The 22,936-nt window shown below is 33.1% G+C and overlaps 1 protein-coding gene and 1 pseudogene across 1 annotated transcript; both read right to left on the bottom strand.

Annotated features, from left to right (window-relative positions):
• Positions 1 to 5,630: 5,630 nt before the first annotated feature.
• On the bottom strand, positions 5,631 to 7,014 carry LOC124943418. The gene is made up of 2 exons (XM_047483925.1): positions 7,002 to 7,014; positions 5,631 to 5,971 (listed from the first exon to the last, which is right to left on the bottom strand). The coding sequence occupies exons 1-2, from the start codon at positions 7,012 to 7,014 to the stop codon at positions 5,631 to 5,633; spliced, it is 354 nt and encodes a 117-aa protein (XP_047339881.1).
• Positions 7,015 to 9,573: 2,559 nt separating this feature from the next.
• On the bottom strand, positions 9,574 to 14,499 carry LOC124943408 (annotated as a pseudogene).
• Positions 14,500 to 22,936: the final 8,437 nt, after the last annotated feature.

The following is a 22,936-nucleotide window of genomic DNA, read 5'->3' as shown; positions in this document are numbered from 1 at the left end:
CAAGATAGAAGAATACATGCATCTTGGATAACACAAGTATTATATTGCTCTTTATCACAATTATTAGGTTATTAGGAACAAAAAGAACATCCACACAGTCCACTAATACATTCACAAGCAACAGTATTATTGGGACACGGCCCTGGCACGTGACAGTCTGCTAAAGTCAAACAGCTTTCGCCGAAGTAATAACTCCCACCTAAAGGTTTTCTTGAGCAAACTTTTTTTCTACTACAAGTACGTACTTGTTGTGCTTCAACATCTCCAAATAACATACCTGTTTGATTACATCCGCAAATTATAAATTAAGATTATAAAAGCATTTTCATTTTAAAAGTTAAAACCTACAACTAATATTTTTTAAATAGTTTAGAGAAAGGAAGAAAAATTACCGCACATAGAGATGAAGAGGATGAACAAAAAAACAACAAATTTGATTAAACTTCTCTCCATTTCTATTAAATTGTAAATACAAAACACATAGGATTTATTATTGTTTCTTCCCTTTTTATACTATTTGTATAAATGAAATAAAATATTTATAAAGCCATAAATTATTGATCTATAGATTTTCATAATATTTAAATAGATTTTCATAATCTTTGAACAAGATTTTCATAATCTTTGAACAAGATTTTCTTAGATCATCATAACTAGCATTTATCCCGTGTATTTACACGAATAATAATATAAAAAACATTGAAAAAATTATTACGGTAAAAATATATGTGATAACATTTTTAATTTTATTTTTAACCGTTTTAAGTTTATGGACGGGTCAACCAACAATCCGACTCAAATATCCATTTACTCTCACATTGCAGAACGATCTCTAAAACAATTGATACAATTTGATTTCTCAACTCAATTAGTTTGGCTTTTAGAGTCCACTTCTTCCCCATACTACGAATGAAAAGAAAAATGTTAATACTATCATTAAAGTAGTCCAAACGAGACTTACTATATCCATATGAATTATGTCCTCTATCTCTATAAATATGATATAGTTCTTCTACTAAAACCTATTGATGAACCACTGCGTTCATCAAATTTGGTGTTGAATTAAAAAACAAAGTGTTATTAGTTTAGTTGGTTAAAAGGGTTATACTTGTTTTTGTTAGGTTGCAAGTTCAAACCATACCTATAACATTTTTAATTTTATTTTTAACCGTTTTAAGTTTATGGGCGGGTCAACCCACAATCCAATCCAAGTATCCATTTACACTCACATATATATCCAAATTAACCACAGCTCTCGACCCGACAATCCGAACACTTTAAAAATTAAGCATCATTATATATATATAGATTCTATTCATTAGTAAGAAAAAACTATTAATAATAACAAAAAAACAAATAGTAATGATTTGTTTCCCGATCAATATTAAGGTGATTATTCCAACAATTTTAAAAATTGTTGATATAAAGGAGGTAAATTCAACCGCTTTAGAACTATTTTTAAATCGTTTTTTATATTTTTTTTTAATTCACAAATTTAGTTCATAATTTAAATAGATTTTCATAATATTTGTAGAATATTTTCTATTATACTAGATTATCATAATTCTATTCACTAGTAAGAAAAAACTATTAATAATAACCAAAAAAAATAATAAGTGTTTATTTTGTAATTAATATTAGGGTGTGTTTGATGAGGGGGAATTGGAATTGGCATTGGAATTCTAATTCTAATTCCATGAGAATTGACATTGAATTACAATTCAATTCCTAGGTTTGGAAAAATTATCGAATTGTAATTCAATTCCAATTCTTATATTTGGGAAAATGATAGAATTCTAATTCAATTCTAATTCCTATGTTTGTAAAATAAAATATCGGTTCAAAATGTTAACTTTTTAAATACGTTTAATACGTTTTTGACATGTTTAACACGTTTTTGACATGTTTAACACATTTTTACACGTTTTTGACATGTTTAACACATTTTCACACTTAAAACACATTTTCACACGTTTAACATGTTTTTCACGTTTTTAGTATGTTTAACACATTTTTGATATTTTTAATACGTTTAACATGTTTTCACATGTTTTAACAAGTTTAACACGTTTTTCACGTTTTGGGCACGTTTAATACGTTTTTCACAAGTTTAACATGTTTTTCACATTTTTCACACGTTTAACACATTTTTGGCATGTCTAACACGTTTTACACATTTTTGACACGTTTAACACGTTTTTCACGTTTTGGCACATTTAATACATTTTTCACGTTTAACACGTTTTCACACGTTTTTCACATTTAACACGTTTTCACACTTTTAACATGTTTTTCACGTTTTTGGCACGTTAAACACATTTTTGGTTGGTCTAACACGTTTTTCACATGTTTTGCTCATTTTTTACACGTTTAACACGTTTTTACGTTTTGGCACGTTTAACACGTTTAATACGTTTTTCACGTTTTTCACACGTTTTAACACGTTTTTCACCGTTTTCACATGTTTTTAACATGTTTTCACACATTTATCATGTTTTTCACATGTTTTTCAAGTTTTTCACACGTTTACACACATTTTTCATGTTTTTCACACATTTTTGGTACATTTAACACATTTTTAATACATTTAACATGTTTTCACACGTTTTGATAGGTTTAAAACGTGTTAAACGTTTCAAAAATGTAAAAAACGTTAAACGTATAAAATATGTTTAAACGAGCCAAATAAGAGAAAAACTTGTTAAACGTTCCAAAATATGAAAACGTGTTAAAAATGTGTTAAATATGTTTAAAATGTGTCAAACGTGTCAAAAACATAAAAAACATGTGAAACGTGTCAATAACGTGTTAAACATGTTTAATGTGTTAAAAATGTTTTAAACGTGTTAAAAACATTTTAAACGTGTTAAAAACATGAAACCGTGTCAAAAACGTGTTAAACGTTCCAAACATGTGAAAAACTTGTTAAACGTGCCAAAATGTGAAAAATGTGTTAAACATGTCAAAAATAAGGTAAACATGTCAAAAACGTAAAAAATGTGTTAAATATGTCAAAAACGTTAAAACATGTTAAACGTGTCAAAAACGTAAAAAAATGTGTTAAATGTGTCAAAAACATGAAAATGTGTTAAACGTGTCAAAAACGTGTTAAATATGTGAACAACTTATTAAACGTGTCAAAACGTATAAAATGTGCCAAAATTTAAAAAACATGTTAAACGTGTTAAACATGTTAAAAACGTGAAAATCATGTTAAACGTGTCAAAAACGTGTCAAGGACGTGAAAAACGTGTTAAATGTATCAAAAATGTGTTAAACGTGTCAAGGACGTAAAAAACATGTTAAATGTGTCAAAACATGTTAAACGTGTCAAAAACGTGTTAAACGTGTCAAAAACGTGTTAAACGTGTCAAAATATGAAAATATATTAAACGTGTCAAAAACGTAAAAAAAACGTGTTAAATGTGTCAAAAACGTGAAAACGTGTTAAACGTGTCAAAAACGTGTTAAATATGTGGAAAACTTGTTATACGTGCAAAATGTGCCAAAATGTAAAAAATGTGTTAAACATGTTAAAAACGTGAAAATCATGATAAACATGTCAAAAACGTGTTAAATGTGTCAAGGACGTGTTAAACGTGTCAAGGAAGTGAAAACGTGTTAGATGTGTCAAAAACGTGTTAAACGTGTCAGGGCGTGAAAAACGTGTTAAATGTGTCAAAACGTGTTAAACGTGTCAAAAACGTGTTAAATGTGCCAAAAACGTGTTAAACGTGTCAAATATGAAAATATATTAAATGTGTTAAAAACGTAAAAAAACGTGTTAAATGTGTCAAAAACGTGAAAACATGTTAAACGTGTCAAAAACGTGTTAAATGTGTGGAAAACTTGTTAAAAGTGCAAAATGTGCCCAAATGTAAAAACGTGTTAAACTTGTTAAAAACATGTTAAACGTGTTAAAAACGTGAAAATCATGTTAAACGTGTCAAGGACGTGTTAAACGTGTCAAGAACGTGAAAAACGTGTTAAATGTGTCAAAAACGTGTTAAACATGTCAATGACGTGAAAAACGTGTTAAATGTGTTAAAACGTGTTAAACGTGCCAAAAACTTGTAAACGTGTCAAAAACGTGTTAAATGTGTTAAAAACGTGAAAATCGTGTTAAACGTGTCAAAAACGTGTTAAACGTGTCAAGGACGTGAAAAACGTGTTAAATGTGTCAAAAACGTGTTAAACGTGCCAAAAACGTGTTTAACGTGCCAAAAACGTGTTAAACGTGCCAAAATATGAAAATATGTTAAACGTGTTAAACGTGTTAAATGTGTTAAAAACGTGTTAAACGTGTTTAATGTGTGAAAAACGTGTTAAACATGTCAAAAACATGAAAAACGTGTTAATTTGGAATTACAATTCCGACCTAAAAAGATGGGAATTGAGAACTCTCAAATTACACTATATTGAATTTCATTGGAATTCCAATTCCAATTTCAATTCTTAATATTATTATGTCTAACAAACATAAGAATTAGAATTGGACCCTCCAATTCCAATTCCAATGCCAATTCCAGGGTTATCAAACACACCCTAATAGAAAAAGTATTCACTTAAAAACAAACTGCAAATAGCAAAAAAAAAATTTTTGCAAGTTTTTAAGAACTGCATTTGACATTAAAACGAAAAAACTCATAATTCCGAAAACTGCATCAATTATTATGATAACGAGATATTTTTACTTAAGATAAAATTAGGAAAATATACATTTCAAAATATATCACTATAAATGAAAAATGTAATATTTTTGTAAAAGTTTTATAAATATAAGTCTGCAATAAATATAGTAATAAGAAAATTGACGAACAATTCAAATATTTTTGCAAAATAATTTAAGTTTCAATGTTTGCAAAATATTTAGCAATACGTTATATTTCCATTAACTATTATATCAAATAATATACACATACGACTCTTATAGTTATAAATACAAATTTTAAAATGTCATATTGCCTCTACGAGCACCATTTTCCCGTTGTTCACATAGATGAATCTTTCAGTATCACTTGACAACTGATGACTCAGGCAACCTTATAAAGACACACTTATATGAGTAGTAGCATTGAAATCTACCCACCAAGTATTTCTAGGTACTGAAGCTAAATTAATCTCTGAATAGACTAAATTAAGAAATGTAAATTTAGTTATCTTTCTTGGCAACCCAAGCACGATACTTGTTACATTCTTTATTCATGTGTCCCGCATTACCGCAAAAGTAACAATTTGTATCATGTACCTCGGATATGATTTGTTTCTTATACTCGGGACCCTTCATAGTTTCCTTATTCTTTCTCTTTAAGTTATTAACTTTATATTAATCTTCGGAGCAGTAACTATATGAACACTTTCAGTCTTGTCTAGTTTCAACATTTCCTCCTTTTGTCTGCAATAATAAATGAGCTCGTTAACAGACCATTTCTCTTTTTGACAATTATAACTCACATTAAACTAGTTATAGTGAGCTGGTAGCGAGAGGAGTATTAGATGTACAAGAATATCTTCAGAAAGATCAAGCTTAAGTGCCTTTAGCCTTGAAACTATATGGGACATTTCTAAGATGTGATCCCTTATATTACTATTACCTTTATAATTTAAGGTAATAAGGCACACTAAATCACTCACGTTTCTTCCTTATCATTCCTTACAAATTGTTTTTCGATTTCTGTAAGGAACACCTTTGCGTTGGTAATATATATCCTCAGATATTGCACCATGAATTCCTCTGGAATGTCGCGCTTTATGATAATGAGACACATGCGATTTGACATTTCCCACTTCTCATAGTTAGCCTTGTCATCGACTGAACTATTTTCCAAAGGAGTTGCGGGTGTATCAATCCTTAACGCAAGGTCTAAATCCATGCAGCCTAGAACAATATAAATGTTCTCTTTCCAATCCTTAAAGTTTGTCTTATTTTGAATGGGAATGAAGTTCATGTTAGTAGATATAGTAACATTAGCTGAAAAATAGAACGAAACATAATTAAATTATGCTCAAAATTAAAATCATTAAACAAAAATAAAATATTGGAAAAATCTCATCTCAAGACACTAGTGCAAAATTAATATCAAGTCTTTGGACAGTAATATTAATTGTAGTAGCAATCTTGGTGTAGTGATAAAAAATTGACAATAATTGTTGTCAAATAATAGGCCTATCTTTGGATCGATATATTATTCACATGCTTACCTTATAACTGTCACATATTTAACACCACAAGTGTGTGAATAATCAAATATTAACCTTCCTTTAGGCCAATTAATATTCATTAGTGTTTATACATACCAACATATAATACTCTTCTTAGACTTTTTCCACAAGAGAGACCACTTTAGTGACATCGTGTTTCAATAGGTCTCTTTTGAATATTAAACTACTTAAAAACAAGTCTAGATGTACCAAATATTCAATGTTTATTGATTTTCCGCATTTAAATATTTATATTAAAAAACAATTGACTTAAAAATACATTTTTTTAAATTACAATGGAGGGCCAAGACCCCTTTATATAGAAGTTACGAGATCTTCTAAGATCTTTCTAATAATGATAATTGCAATCATCCTAAATTTAAGGTTCTATATTTGTAAGGTTTTATTCTTATATGGTCCTAGAATCCAATTTTCTATATTTGGTAGGGTTTTTCCTTATATGAAATTCTTAGAATTCAATATTCTATATTTGGTAGTCTCCTTTTTTTTAACTTTAATTTACAATAAAAAACCTAATATAACTTTTTATGATTGTTAGAACAATATACATATATGCATAATATCATCAACCAACATTCATTTAATCTAAAACAACAAAATCTAGAGTTTTTTTAAAAAATGAATTGACTTATCAGTTCTGTGAGAATCAATGGACGGTAGGCTCTAATACCAATTCTTATATTTTATAAGACAATTTATATAAACTTTTAGTAGTCATCAAATGATAAACAAAGGATTTGAGATGATAGATCAATTCATTTACTAGAAGCGGAACATACCTTTAGCTTCCATTGTTCTTGATTGTCCTTGGAATGAATTTCGGTTGATGGATCTTCCAATCTAGCATAATCCTTAACTTCACTTTGGGATTTCTCACTTTGTGAATCCTCTCTATCGATGGGGAGACAAGAGAGATGTCTTACCCACTAAATATTGTAACCCTACTAATACTAATCGATATGTATTTAGTACAATGAGCCTGATCTAGTGTAGCGCTGTGTAGATTGTGAACCATAACCATCTTTTTTAGATTTCTATTATTTATAAATCATCCCTCATAGATATTTAAATAACTCTTTGGTCTCTACACATTTATTCATAACTTATGTACCCCATAAACCTCCTCAATACCGTATTTGATAACTTTAGTTTAAGTTTATTACATAACAGTCCAACACTATAAATATTACATTAAAGGCCTAATAATTATTGAATTAATTATAAATTAATCCAATAGAAAATGAATTTTTCATAGATGATTTAGTTTAGATATAGTCCAACTACAACTTGCAATTATCTCTATGTGTTTGGCAATATATAGATATGAGTTTAGATTATCTCTATATAGATATGTCTTTGGTGACTATAAATCAATGTAAGAAGCAGAAGCAGAAGTGAGTATTACTAATAAGCTTTCAATGTGTTGGTCTCCTTTGTTGTTATTAATAATGTAAATAAATGTCAGAAGTCGTGAGTATTACTATTATATTATTGTTCTTGATGTTTGTGGTCTTAACTCATAAGTCTGGATTCTCATCATTAAAAATTAGGAGAAAGCTCAATATGTAGCCAAAGTAGAGAAAAAGAAAATCGAATACAACAAGAATATGGATGCTTACAATAAGAAATTGGTAACTAATGAGTTTACATTTTGAGATTGTTACACTAATGAGTTTTGCTATATTGTATTGACAAGATGCAGGATCAGCATAATATCCTGATAAGGATGATGAGAGTGGAGAGGTTAATATCCAATCTCCATAGCATAATTATGTTTGATGATGTCTTGATTGTTTGTTCTTCCTATTCAATCGATGAAGATCACTAAGAAGAAGATGAACCAGTTAGAAGAAGAAGATTTTTTTATTTTTTTGAAAAAAGATCCATACTGATTGCTTAAAATACTAATCGGTGTAGGCATGTAGATGCACCAATTGGTTAAGTAACCAATCGGTATAGGCTTATGGAGAAGAACTCTAAACCAATTAGTATAGGCTTAATTAGTATAGGCTTATGGAAAAGCACTGATTGGTTATTAACCAATCAATGTTACTTGAGAAGGTAACACCGAGAGAGCTTCTGTCGATTGAGGTCAATTGGATTACAACCAATTGGTATTACCCTATAACGATTGGTAATCAGAGTAGTACTAATCGGTAAACCGATCAGTACAAAACCTTTTTTACTAGTGTCTCATTATTAACATCACTCTCAAAGTCACAACACTCTAAGTCGAATTCTCATATTTCATCATATCTTATCCTTCTAGGATTCCATTATATTAACGATCATCGTTCCCTCTCAATTATTCTAATTCGAATTAACATATTTCATCAAATATTATCCTTCTATGATTCCATTATATTAACATCACATATTTCACCATTCTCTCAAATATTCACCCACATATACCAACATCACATATTTCATCATATCTTAGGATTTAATCCTCAAATTAGCATTACCATTCCCTCAATCACACTAAGTCGAATTCTCATTATTAACATCACTCTCAATGTCACACCACTCTAAGTAGAATTCTCATATTTAATCATATCTTATCCTTCTAGGATTCCATTATATTAACGATCATCGCCCCCTCTTAATTTTTCTAATTCGAATTCATATATTTCATCATATCTTATCCTTCCACATTCCATTATCAACGATCATCGTTCCCTATCAATTCTTTTAATTCGATTTCACATTTCATCATATCTTATCTTTCAAGGCCTGAATTTTATCCTCAAATTTGCATCACCATTCCCTCACTCACTCTAATTCGAATTCTCATTATTAACATCACTCTCAAAGTCACACCACCATTCTCTCAAATATGCACCAACATATACTAACATCATTATATAAGTGGTAATCTTCAACATGTTTTTCCAATAGATAGAGAATGACCCAAATCAGGAGAAAACAAGTGAAAGATCCTAAAGACTACTAATCTGAAAAGAGCCTATTTAGAAATAAGTATTTTGTCACAATTTCTTGAACAATCACGATCTTATTGGAAAAATAAACACAAGTTAAAATTGAATTTGATTTTTTTTTTGTTTGGTATAATATTGTGTTTTGGATTATGATCAAGATTCATTGTAATTTTTGTTTCAATTGGTGTAAAAGTTATGATCCAAATTATTTTCAGATTTTTATAGATCATTGTGATCTTGCAAACATAACAAATGTAGATTTTTTAGAATCAATATCCAATATAAAAGTGATAACAACTGTCTCAATATATCCTTACATGATTGTAATGTTATGTCATCGTTTTAAACCTGTCTTATCAACATCTTCCTTCTTTAAATGTCCAATATCAATTACAGGGAATAGTAAAGCTTTCTAGGGACTTTTTTGTCCAGGTGCAGGGAATAGACTTTGTTGGTTCTCCCTCTCGACATAAATGACTTCTTGTAATTCTTTGATCACATGAGACATAGTTGGTCTCATAGTTCCAAGATGATGTGTTCACATCAAAGCTATCTTTGTTATTCTCCATATTGATTGGATATCATATTTTCCACCAAATGAGGGATCAATTATTTCTTGTATATTCTGATTGTCATTATGTAACCTTGCATGTCTCAATGTAATGTTGTTATTATTATTAATATCCATTCAAAAGTATGAGTTAATATATAAGTTAACTCACCCATTGGACTAGGTTTTAATAATTAGCACCAAGGCTATCATTGAAGATTGCTTCACTGCCAGATATGAGCTATAGAAGGATAATACTAAAGGAGTAAACATCACTCTTAGTTTTCAGTTTTTCAGATATATAATACCTGCATTTCAAAGACTATAATTTGATAGTGTGTAGCCACTTCAAAATTAGTCAACCACAAAAGAAGAAGGTTTACTCAGGATCGAAATATCCAAAAGTCCCTCTAACAACACTAGACACGTGTGAAGCCCCCGTCAGCAACAAGTTTCGAGAGACCAAAATCTGAGACTTTGGCTCGCATATTTTTTGTCTAGAAGAATGTTGCTAGTTTTCAGATTCCTGTGAATAATTGAAGGACCACAACCAATATGAAGATACTCAATCCCTGAAATAAGAGAAGAGCACAAACATATAAGCCTAGCTAGCTAGTAGGTAATTTCAATTTTCTCTTTATGAACCTTTAGCAGCATATTCGGCAATCTGAAGGCGCTTTATCCAATTGATATTGTTGTCATGGGTGCGAAGTCTTAACAAAATGTATGTAAAATTTAAGTTAAGCTAATACGAAAAGAATTACAACCAGAAAAAAGAAAAACAGGTTCTTACCATTGAGATGTTGTTTAAGAGTCCCATTGTGCATAAATTCATAAACAAGAAATCCAAGAAATTGTCATCTTCTTGGCAAAATCCAAGAAATTGTACAAGGTTTCGATGATGAATCCTTGAAACAAGTGTTACCTATATATATATATTTATAAAGGAAGTTGAGTAAATGACTAGTTAGTAAAGTAATAAAATACTACAACCGAATATATTAACTATTAAGTAGAAAAAAATACCTCATTCCTAAACTCCCGTCTCCCCTGGTAGGAATTACCCGTCAGAACTTTCACTGCAATCTCTATTCCATCTTTCAATTTTCCATAGTATACAACTTCAAAGCCTCCTGAGCCAATTCTTTTCTCAAACTTGGTCGTAGCATTTTCAAGTTCAGAAAATGTATAGCAATGTGCAGCCTTAGTGGTATTGATCCTCGTGGAAGAAGCTAATATTTGAGAGGATAGATCTTGTTCAAATCTATCTAGAAACAACAGAAGAAGCAAATTAATGGAACTCATTCCCAAAACACAAATAAATGGTTACTGGAATGATTCTTCTTGGTACCTTGCGTAGAGTGTTTCTTTTTCCCAAACAATATGTATAAAACAACAAGGGAAACAAGCAAAACAGCACCCCCAACTGCTAATCCAATGATAACTTTCTTCTTGTTTTTCTTATTGTTTTTCTTGAAATTCACATTTTCCACTTAATATATTGTTCTGCACGCACCTGTAACCACGAGATATATCAAGGAAATTCAATTTGTAGATTGAAAATGCAAAAGGAAATAGAGCATTGAAGTTACACTGAAAATGATGCAGTGCACATTAGATTCTTATTTACAGCATTAAAGACTATGTGAGAGATCTATATTATTTCTTTGGGAAAATAATTTCACATTTGAGCCTCTTATGGGATGCAAGTTAGAAAGACAAACCTCTATTAAGAGGTACAGAAAATCACTAAAAGTATAATGTAAAGAATAATTTTTATTATTAGTCAAACTTACAATTCTCTAAGATTTGACAAGTCTGCCAACGAGGAAGGTAGATCTCCACTCAAATTATTGTTCTCTAAATGACTGCAAGAAAATAAACAAAGTTAGACAAACTTTACCTTTTAGAGATATCACAAAAATAAATAAGGATACAAACAAGTACATGATCTTTATGTTCACTAATGCAGTAAAATCAGATATCAGGCCAGTAAGTGAATTTCCATCAAGTCATCTGCCACAAAAGTAGGAGTAAGGGTAAGAAACAAATATTAAAAAGATTTTGAATCAGCACTTCAACACAAAAGAGGAATCTTTTCAACAAACTATAACCAAGAGAATGGATTACTTACAACTCGACTAACTCATTCAACAAAGTCAACTCTTGAGGAATATTTCCAGTTAAGTTTTTCCCAGATAATTTACTATAAGAAAAAATTGTTAAAGAAACATCAAATTCTCAACAATGAATCTGCAAACTGTCTCTAGAAATGTACATTTTTGTTATCCTAGGTTGAGGATCTGAGTTACACTCCACCCAGGACCAACGAACTGGCAAGCATGGATCACCGCTTTCATTTGCCCAATCTGCTGATGAGTAGGCAAGTACAATGCGAGAAATTGCAGATCCTAAATTGATGAACTACATAATTATATTATGCACATACTTCTTCATATGTTGTATGAGAATATGAAATAAGTAAGTTTTTTTTTCTTAGCACAACCATGACTGATGAAAATATTGAACTAAAAAGCAAAACTGTGTATGAAATTTAGCATATAATGAAAATAGAAAAAGTAAAATTTTTATTACCATCTAGAGACCCATAACTCTTCTTGAGATACTTATTTTTATCTCCATAGAATTGAGTAGGGTCCCAATGTAGAATCTCCTGTCTTGCTAAATTTTAAAAACAATGGCAGTGATATATTTTTTAAACCAAATTCATATGCACAATATTTCCCCAAAGCATTTTCTTCAATATCCATAACAACACTTATGTGACGTGGCATGCCTAGGGATTGTAATAAAAAATTTCCGGACACATTTAAGCTAAAATCTTCAATTTCCGCAAAGTATGTGTATGCCCAACCAAAATTTAGAAATCCTTCTAAATTTAGTGTGAAGGTCAATGAACCATTTGTCCCAACAACTACTGTTTGCATCACTTTCTGAGGCGGTCTTCCATCAACATTATTAACTTCAATTGGCATCTTGGTTGAAACTCGTTTAGTTCCCGCAGCAACATCAACTAAAAAAATTGTTTTCTTAGTCAAGTATGATTCCCAAATTCTATCAAATGGATCATAAGGATACCTGAATAAGAAAGATAGAAAATGTTGGTCTAGATATGACAATCACTATAAATGACTACACATATATTCAGACTAAAGATAAATATATTTGTATCAAAAGAAGCTGAAGAGGATGCTAAAAATAAATATGTGGATACATTTTTGCCCAAGAAAAGTGACATATATTAATAAAGAAGTGTAAAGAACAGATAAATATACCTGATACTTGGTTCACTTTCTGCCCCAAAATTGATTCTTGCAAATACACTAAGATAATAATTTTTTTCAAATGAAGTATAGGAGGTTGAACCATTGAATTGCCTAAGCTCAAGGGTAGAAATAAAAGGTTGTCACGCTGATCACTGAATCCACAGCCATAAATATAAGTTCTTTAACTTCAATTTTATTAGCATTGGTTATATAAATGGTATCCCAAAATGTCAAACCAAAGTGAATATCAAATTGTGAGAAAACGTTATCGCCGTCAAAATTATCATACAAGAAGGTAGCTTTAACGAGATATCTCCTCCTACTTGCAATGGTAATCTTGTTGGTCTCACGGCCACAATCAAAACTGAGAAAACCTACATTAAAATATTCAACAGTTAATTAGAGACTATATCTGCAATGGTTTAAGAAACATAAATTATTAATAAATATATTGCATATGAGTTGTGGTTGAGTTAATCCAAAGGAGAAATAAAAAAAACAAATTAACCATTTTTCGGGAAATGAAGAAGTTAGATCTAGAGAAATTGTCAAATATAACTTGAGAGAAACGTTCAGACTATAAATGGAAGATATTTGCAAAAATAAATATATTTATTATTGGATTGAAAACATGATTAATTAAATAACATATCTACAAAGTCAAAAGTGATACGAGGAAAAAGACAATGAATTGTCTTGATTTCCTCTATTCCGACAATCTCACTTAAAATAGAAGTAAAAAATTAGTCGATGAAGAATTATTTTGGGTTTCCTATATTGGGAAATTTGACGAAATGACACTATAGATGGAGGCATTTGTCTCTATAGTCACCTGATAATTAAAATTGATATGGTGACCACTTTATTTTTTTAGACGAAATTATCCTTTTCCCGTAACGCGAAGTGGATTAGAGTTTTATATAAATACTCAATTTTTTTCATTTCCTTTCTCTCTCTTCTCTCTCTTCTCTTGTTCGACGGCTGCGACGAAGGCTACGGCGACGGCGGTGACGGCTAGGGCGACGTCGGCGGTGGTGGAAAACATCAAAGATAAGAAAACTCTAACTTTGAATCGATGTTCATCATACATATTTATGTTCTTATTTCCATGATCTTCGTTTCAAACCCAAACCCTAACCCTAAATTGATTTATGTTCATGTTTCTAGTATCTTCATTTGAAAACCCTAAATCAATTTATGTTCTTATTTCTATTATCTTCATTTAAAACAATTTATATTGTTCTTAATCAAACTCTAACCCTAAATCAATTTAATATGTTCATATTGTTTCATATTGGTTCATATTGGTTCATATTGGTTCATATTTTTGTTCATCTTATTGTTCATATTTGTCGATGATGATATTTGTAGATCATATGGGTTCCGTTATAGGGAAGATTCACCTCGTGTTTCGCTAACTACCTCGCGTTTCTCTAAGTACTTCGCACTTCTCTAAGTACTTCGCGCTTCGTTAAGTACTTCGTGTTTCGTTAAGGGTCATGATTTTTGGTTATTTATAGTGAATCATGAACTTCATTTGACAAGGTATCTATATCACTCATGGTTTTGAAGAGAAATTGTGTTAGCAAAACAAACCTTAATAGATTTTACATTAATAGAAACATTTAGATTCTTTAGAAAAGACCTTTGAAGAGCTAAATGATTGCTTCTTCAAAGGCCTTTTCTGAAGAATCTAAATGTTTTCATGTAAAATTAATAAGATTTGTTTTGCTAACACAGTTTCTCTTCAAAACTATGACTTTGTTGTTGATACCTTGTCAAACGAGATAGATTACCTATGAATCAAATAAAAAATTTTGTACTTCACGTTTCGCTAAGGACTTCGCGTTTCTCTAGGGGCTTCGCGTTTCGCTTGGCACTTCGCGTCTTTTTAGGCACTTCGCATCTCGCTAAGCACTTCGCGTTTCGCTAGGGACTTCGCATCTCACTAAGGAAGTCGACGAGGCGCGCATAGGAAGTCAAAGAGGCGCGCGTTTTTGCACGCGCTGTACCTTATATTTAAAAAAAATCATTTCTGCATGTGAACATTTCATTTCTTTCCCTCGAGTCGTCTCTCTCTAACCTCTCTTCACTGAACTCCTCCCTGCCAAGGCCGATCCTTTTTGTCCGTTTTCTCGTCCGTCATTAATCTCAGGTTTGTTTAGTTTTTCGATTATTGCTTGTCTTTTTATGGTTTTTTGTTTATGGGTTTTGGTTTTTGCATGTTAAGTTTTAGGGTTTTTACTTGTCTATTTCTGGTTTTTGGTTTAGGTTTATGGTTTTTGCTCGCCTTATGTTAAGTTTAATGTTCATGGTTTCTCAGTGGGCATATCCCATATTAGGGTTTCGCGAAGTACCTCGCATTTCATGAAGTACCTCGCGTTTCGCAAAGTACCTCGCATTTTACGAAGTACCTCGCGTTTCGCTAAGTACCTCGCATTTCGCTAAGTACCTAGCGAAATGCTAAGTACTCGCGTTTCGTTAAGTACTTATGGTTTGCGATGATTTATGTATTTGTTCTTACATTTTTGTTGTTGTTCCTTTTGTAGATGGAAGAAACCACAGTTACTGATTTTCTTGGTCGAATTTCTTGGAAAAATGCCCTCTGCCTGGATAAGATTGTTATGAAGTTCGAGGAAATGGATCTTTTGGAGAAGGTTTATAATACCCAATTCAGATATATATTCGCAGCCCTAGTGTTGCAGTTCTCAGGAACTAGTGTACATCATATGTTGCTTAGGAGGGTAAACTCAAACTCCAAGGAGATAACTTTCAATGTCAATGGGCAGCAACTTGTATTTGGTATGAAGGAGTACGCATTGGTCACAGGCCTAAACTTCGACAGGTTTCCTAAGGTGAACGAAGAAGAATGCCGAGGTTGTCCACCTCACTCGGTAAAATATTTTAAAGGGAAGACGAGTGTACGAATGTAAGAGGTGGAGACTACTTTTTTGAAATTCAAAGATAAGGAAGATGCATGGAAGATGGGGCTAGTATTCCTGATTTTCCAGTACCTATTTTCATTTGACCCAAGGAGGGTGGTATTTCAAAAAATCATCCATATGGTGGAAGACGAGGAAACTTTCCTCCGATTTCCATGGGGGAAGGTCACCTTTAGATCCATCCTCAAGGGTTTGAACAAGAACATGAAACATCTCAGTCACCAATATTATGAGAAGAAAAAAAAGAGTGATGATCTTTATGCTCCTTTTGCTTATAACATTTATGGGTTTGCATTGGCATTTTAAGTGTGGACATATGAGGTCATCAAAGGATTTGTCCCTAAATTTGCCAGAAAGAATCAACTTAATGATCCTCTACACCCAAGGTTGTTAGTCTATCATTCCAACAGGAAGAACACCTTGATCGAGATAAAGTCTTCCCTTGAGACCACGGATCTGACTGAGATGGAAGAGTCCTCCATGGAGAATAGGTTATACAGTGGTGTGGCCTTTGAACAAATAGACGAGTCAACTAATGAATTTTTTGAGGGATTTATAGAATGGAATATAGTCAAAGAGGATTTTGATGAAGAGGAAAGTGAACATGACGATGAGCATGAAGAACCTACTCCCAAACTAGCCACTAGGAAGAGAAAGGCTGAAGCTACTCTCAAAGAAGCAATACACCTGAAGAGGAAGCTTGCTTATGAATCGAGTCCTCCCAACGTCAACATTCCTAGTCCCCCATCGCGACGTTAAGTCATGCATTACCTCCGACATCTTCTGTTGGATGTAAATGTGAAGAGCTGAAGGAGGAGGTAAAAGCGATGAAGGAGGAGCTCATCAAAGAGGTGAAGGAGGATCTCAAAGAGATTAAAACAGAGTTCATCAAATAAATGAAAACCACTTATGAAGAAACTCAAGCACATCACCATGCTTTTATGAAAAAGTTGGTTGTTAGTATGTCCGAACAGTTATTAGCCAAATCCAACCAAAGGATGGCCATTTTAATAACCAGATTAGATAATATGGAGGAGAAGAAGAAGAAGAGCAAAGTGGACAAGAAAGACAAGACTAAGGTAAGATAATAAAACTTAGCGTTTCGCGAAGTACTTAGCAAAACGCGAAGTCCTTAGCGTTTCGCTAAGTACATCGCGTTTCGCTAAGTACTTCGTGTTACGCTAAGTACTTAGCGTTTCGCTAGGGACTTCGCATTTTGCTAAGTACTTAGTCGACTGTTGTTCATGTCTGACCACAATGTTGTTCTATTTTTGTAGGAGATGAAGACGAATGAGATGGAGTTGAAGGATGGGAAGGTAGAGGAGAGTGTGGATGTAAAGGTGGATGATGGGGAGGTTGAGGAGAGTGTGGATGGGAAGGATAAAACTGAGGTAATTTATACTTAGCAAAGTCAAATGTTGTTTCGGGAAGTAAACGCAGACCACAATGGAGTTCTATTTTTGTAGGAGATGAAGACGAATGAGATGGAGTTGAAGGATGGGAAGGTGGAGGAGAGTGTGGATGCGAAGGTTGAGGAGAGTGTGGATGTGAAGGATAAAACTGAGGTAATTTATACTTAACGAAGTCAAATGTTATTTCGGGAAGTAAACGCTGACCACAATGTTGTTCTATTTTTACAGGAGATGAAGACGAATGAGATGGAGTTGAAGGATGGGAAGGTGGAAGAGAGTGTGGATGTGAAGGTTGAGAAGAGAGTGGAATTGAAGGTTGAGGAGAGTGTGGATGTGAATGTTGAGAATGATGTGAAGGTGGATGGTGGGGAGGTTGATAAGGAGATTGAGGATAAGGTTGAAGGTGGATGTTGGGGAGAGTGAGGATCTGAAGCTCACCGATATGATGCAACAAATAATTGAGCATAAGAACAAGGATAGGGTCAAGGTTTAGAATGATGGGAAGGTGGACGATGATGATGATTTCCAATTATATAACACTCCACCTAAAGGAGTTATGAAAAAAAAAGAGTGAGGAAGCAGAAAAATGATGAAGACTACACCAACCCTTCTTTATCAAAATAGGAAAAGACAAATGATCCATTAACTGTCAATCCCCTTCAAAAATTTGATGATGAGCTGCTGGTTCAATTAGATAATTGGTTGAAAGATCCAGCCACCTATGATCAGAAAAAGTCTTTGTTTACTTGCGAAGCAGGGAAGAAGTTGTTTGTTAGAGTTCTAACAAAGTGCACATGGCTTAAAGATTTTATAAGTCGTGCAATTCATAATTCATTAATGTTATTCTAAGTTGTTTCTTAATGTTGTTTGATTTATAATGCATTTTTTCCCATTTTGTAGAAAATCGACGCATTATGCCACTTGTTGCGAAAAAGAATTACGGTATATCCCAAGACATATAAACATTCTAAAGTAACAATAGGGGATTGTTTATTAGCAGATAAGATGAGGCGAGAGTACAACAAGTTTGAAAAGGATCCTGAAAATTATCCAATACTCGAAGAATTTGATCAGTACTTCTTGGGTGTGGACCATAGATATATGCCAGATTGGGCATCAATCGACGATATATACGTGCCTTTAAACATTGGCAGCAAGCACTGACTGTTGTGCGTCGCTCATCTACAAAATAATCACAATGACGTTTATGACTGTGACTCTGGTATTTATAGGAATCTCGATCCATACATGACACCTTTGTGTGAGATGATTCCACGATTATTTGCAATGGGAGTCACTGATGCTCAGCTACAAAGGTTTTCTAATTTCAAATTCGAGAAAATGACATACAAAAGGATTCCACACCCACCCAAAAATGCAGTCGCTAAGGTAGAAGAAGTCCCTAGAGCAACCGAGAGTGGGGACTGTGGTGTATTTATGCTTATGTATATGGAATACTTGACTGCTAACTTAGGTGTAGAGAAGGTGACCTCCGATGAAATTGAGTTTTTTAGACAGAAGATGGCGGTCAGGTTATTCCATCAAATTATCGAACCTTAGTATTGTAATCTTATATTGAATTTTGGATAGAACTTGAACTTGAAGTTACATGTAATGTTAAAATATTTATAGTTTTAATTTAGTGTGTATATTCTGGCTGGTTGATTACATTGGATGATAATTTGAATGACTTTGCGTTTCGCTAGGTATTTGAATGACTTCGCGTTTCGCTAGGGACTTCTCATTTCGCTAAGTACTTAGCGATACGCTAAGTACTTAACGTATCGCTAAGTACTTCACGTTTTTCTTTACATCTATATTATAAGTTGATTTTTGTGTATATTCATGTTTTTAACATTTTTCTTTAAATGAAAAACATACCAAATCATACCAAAGAATTGAACATATACTTCAATGTACATAACATACCAAAGCAGTGTGTGTGAAGAAACTTCAATTGAAATTTCAAGCCTGCACTTCAGTGTATGTGAAGAAACTTCAAGGCTGAATAGCAGTAAGGAAGGATACTCAAACTAAATTAAACTGTGTATCCTTCCTTGCCTGCTATTCAGACTCGAAAGTATCCTTCAATGTACAACGTGTGTATGTGTAACTTTACCTCTATTTATAAAAACATAAATTTAACTTTAACTTTTAACTTTAACTTTAAACTTAAACTTTAAACTTTAACTTTAACCTTTAACTTTTAGCTTTAACTTTTGACTTCGCATTTCGCTAAGTACTTCGCGTTACGCTAAGTATTGATCAGTACACGAGATACAAGAAACATACTATAACTTATCCCAAACATACTACACTGTTTAAGTTCAATTAACAAAGGAACACTACAACGTATCACCACAATCATTCTAAAGGCTCATACTGTTGAGATGATGGCCCGTGCTGTTGAGATGATGACTCATGATGCTTAGATGATGATGCTCTTGCAATAGATGGTGCAGGCATGACTGCTTTACATGTTGCCCTATTATGTCCTAGTCCAGCACATGAGCTGCATCGTCTCGGGACCTTACGAACCTCACCTTGGGATGACCTACGCTTTGTTTGTGGCGCCCTTTCTTAACCTTAATAGGTGGTTTTAGACACACGCGTTCCTTGATCATTTCGGGAATATCCCAATCGTCTTCATCACCAGCAGGATAAAATTTCTCCGCATATGCATTCATCCAAGATTCAATTGTGTAATACATGTCAGCATGGAAAATAAAACGATTAAACAATTGGTTAAATAGATTGAACATGTGAGCTGAATAATACCTTGAACAGAAGTCATAAGAAACCAAAGTGCGGTGACGGGCAACAGTCATTGCATGCGTACAAGGAAGACCGAAAACTTCAAATACCCTACAAGTGCAGTTCATGTCTTTCAAATTGACTTTAAAATGGGACTCATTGTCATGCACATAAAACTCGAATCGGTTAAGCAATGATACTGTATAGAATCTGGCCTTCTCGAATCCCTCACGTAATAACTTTTTATAAGTTGGAGATAAAAACTTCTTGGTGGTTGGACACTTTTTCTCTTATATCATTAAACCAATGTTGTATTGTGAATCTTAAATACTCAGCCATTGCGAAAATGGGATACTTTCTGGCTTCCCTGTTCTGACTATTAAAACTCTCAACATAATTGCTTTTGAGTTGATTGTATCGTTTACCAGGGAAAAATGCTCTACTCCATCTTTGAAACTCAATTTCTTCCAAATAGGCAGCAATCCTATGATCTTTAACTCTGATCTTATCAAAAAATTGATTAAAGTGGGGATAGTGTACGCACGAGAAGCCATATCAAACTCCACATGACAATTATCAGTTTTGAATTTGGCAATAATATTCATCTTTATGTGATATGTGCACTCATCGTGGTCTGCTTCTGGAAAAACAGCACACAAGATATTGTCGATGCTTGGGTGTCTATCAGATACGAAGACGAGATCATCAACTAATCAAATTGCTTCTCTTAGTTTTTGCATAAAATAAGTCCAAGAGTTATTATTCTCTAAATCAACAACGCCGAATGCGACATGATATAGTTGCTCATTCGCATCCAATGCAATAGCCACAAATAGTTGACCTCCCACCTTGTGCTTAAGAAAACTGGCATCAACGCACAATACGGGACGACAAAAGGCTTTAAAACCCCTAATTGAGAGGCCTAGGGACATGAACATATATACTTGAAGTGGCCGAGCTCGTCTGTCTGGATGTTTGTTATGGTACCCGAATTATTCTTCTCCAACATGTAAAGGTATGATGGTAATTTTCATATGAATCCTCTATCGTTCCTCGCACCGTCAATAAAGCCATTTCCCTTGCCCTCCAAGCCTTATTATAAGTTAAATATATCACATAAGTTGATTGCATGTCTTCAATTATTTTCTTAGGCAAGTGGTTATGGTGATGGTCCATGTACTTACTCTTCATGCACTTCTCAATAACCCATGCTGGTGTTTGCATTTTTTTCTTTGGCCTTGACAGAACTGAGCATGAGTGTTGTTGGTCGAATTTCCGGATCTCAAACATCTCAGATAATTTACCTTTCACGGCACGCAATCTCCACTTGCACGTCTCATCCAAACATTTTACATACCAAAGATGTTTTCTTGACTTCTCCACTTTGAATTCAAAATGATTAGTCATCGCATATTTATATAGCATCAGTTGTAGTTCTTTTTTATTTTCAAACAACACACCGACTTCCAATACAATTTCAGTAGTTAATGACATCGCAAATGAGGGGTCTGTCGGTGATATGTCTGTCGGGTTTGTCGGTGGTGTACCCAATGATGATCTTCTTGCACTACATGGTGTACCCAATTATGATCTTCTTGCACTTGATGGTGTACCCATTGATGATCTTCTTACACTAGTTAGTGTACCCATTGATGCTCTTTTTGCACTAGTTAGTGTAGGTATTGATGTAGATATTGATGCTCTTACACTAGTAGTAGCATGCAAGTCCTAAGTAAGTGGGATGTGAGGGCAAAGAGTTATCTCTGACTTCATTACTTTCAACAAAGACATCCGAGGGTACAACTTCTGGTACAATTTTTTGAGTAAGTGGCGGTAGTATACTTTCTTGAGTTGGGTATGTAAGTATGGTATCTTTTCTTTAGTAAATGGTGACTTCTCTACTACAGAGACACACAATGGTGACACAGTTCGACCCAAAATCAAGCGTGATAAATATGTGTTCAAATCCTCATTTTCATCAATAACAACAGGTCTAAGATTTGTGATATGCGGAATATCATACTTGACTTGCAGCACTAAATTATATTTAGATTTCTACACGTTAAATCTATCATTCCACTCTCCATTATAGAAAACGAAAACTTCGGCTGCAATAAAAAACATGATTTAAAAACGGGATAATTAATACTGTGAAATGGAAGGTCTTCGCAAAACGGGAAGACCTTCGCGAAACGGGAAAGTCTTCGCGAAACAGAAAGTCCTTCGCGAAACGGGAAGTGACATCGGATAAACCCTAAACAACAGTGATTTGAAGATGCAGAAACCGAACATCAATAAACTTGAAGTATCATAGGATAAAACGTACCAAGTGGAATAGTGCTTGTGCTCGTCGTTGAGGTCATTGTCTGTATCGTCGTCGTCGCCGATCGCCGCAGCCGGCCAGTTTAGAGAGAAGGAGGAGAAGAGCGGGAGGAGAGAGAAGGAGAAGAAAATAAATGGAAAAAAAACGATATTATATTAAATAATAAGGGTATTCTGGATTTTTCACATTGTTCCACTTCGCGAAACGCGAAGTCTTTTCGTGTTACGCGAAAATGGTAATTTCGTCCAAAAAACTATAAATTAGCCGGTGACCACGGAGGCAAATGCCTCCATCTATAGGGTCATTTCGTCAAATTTCCCCCTATATTCCCACAATCACTAAAAAAAAATCAAAAAGACAAATTCCGTTTTATGGTGTTCTATTCTTTTTATGGTGTAAACTTTTATTAATATGTTTTTTAATTCAGTCCTTATACTTATTTTTAGTTTAATTAAAACTATAAACTTAATTTCTTCAAAATAAACTGTTTACAATTCCTCTCTCTTA

This window comes from Impatiens glandulifera, chromosome 1, assembly GCF_907164915.1.
Source record: "Impatiens glandulifera chromosome 1, dImpGla2.1, whole genome shotgun sequence".
Classification (NCBI taxonomy): Eukaryota; Viridiplantae; Streptophyta; class Magnoliopsida; order Ericales; family Balsaminaceae; genus Impatiens; species Impatiens glandulifera.
Note: the sequence above shows the minus strand (reverse complement) of the source record. Positions and strands in the feature narration are given on the sequence as shown.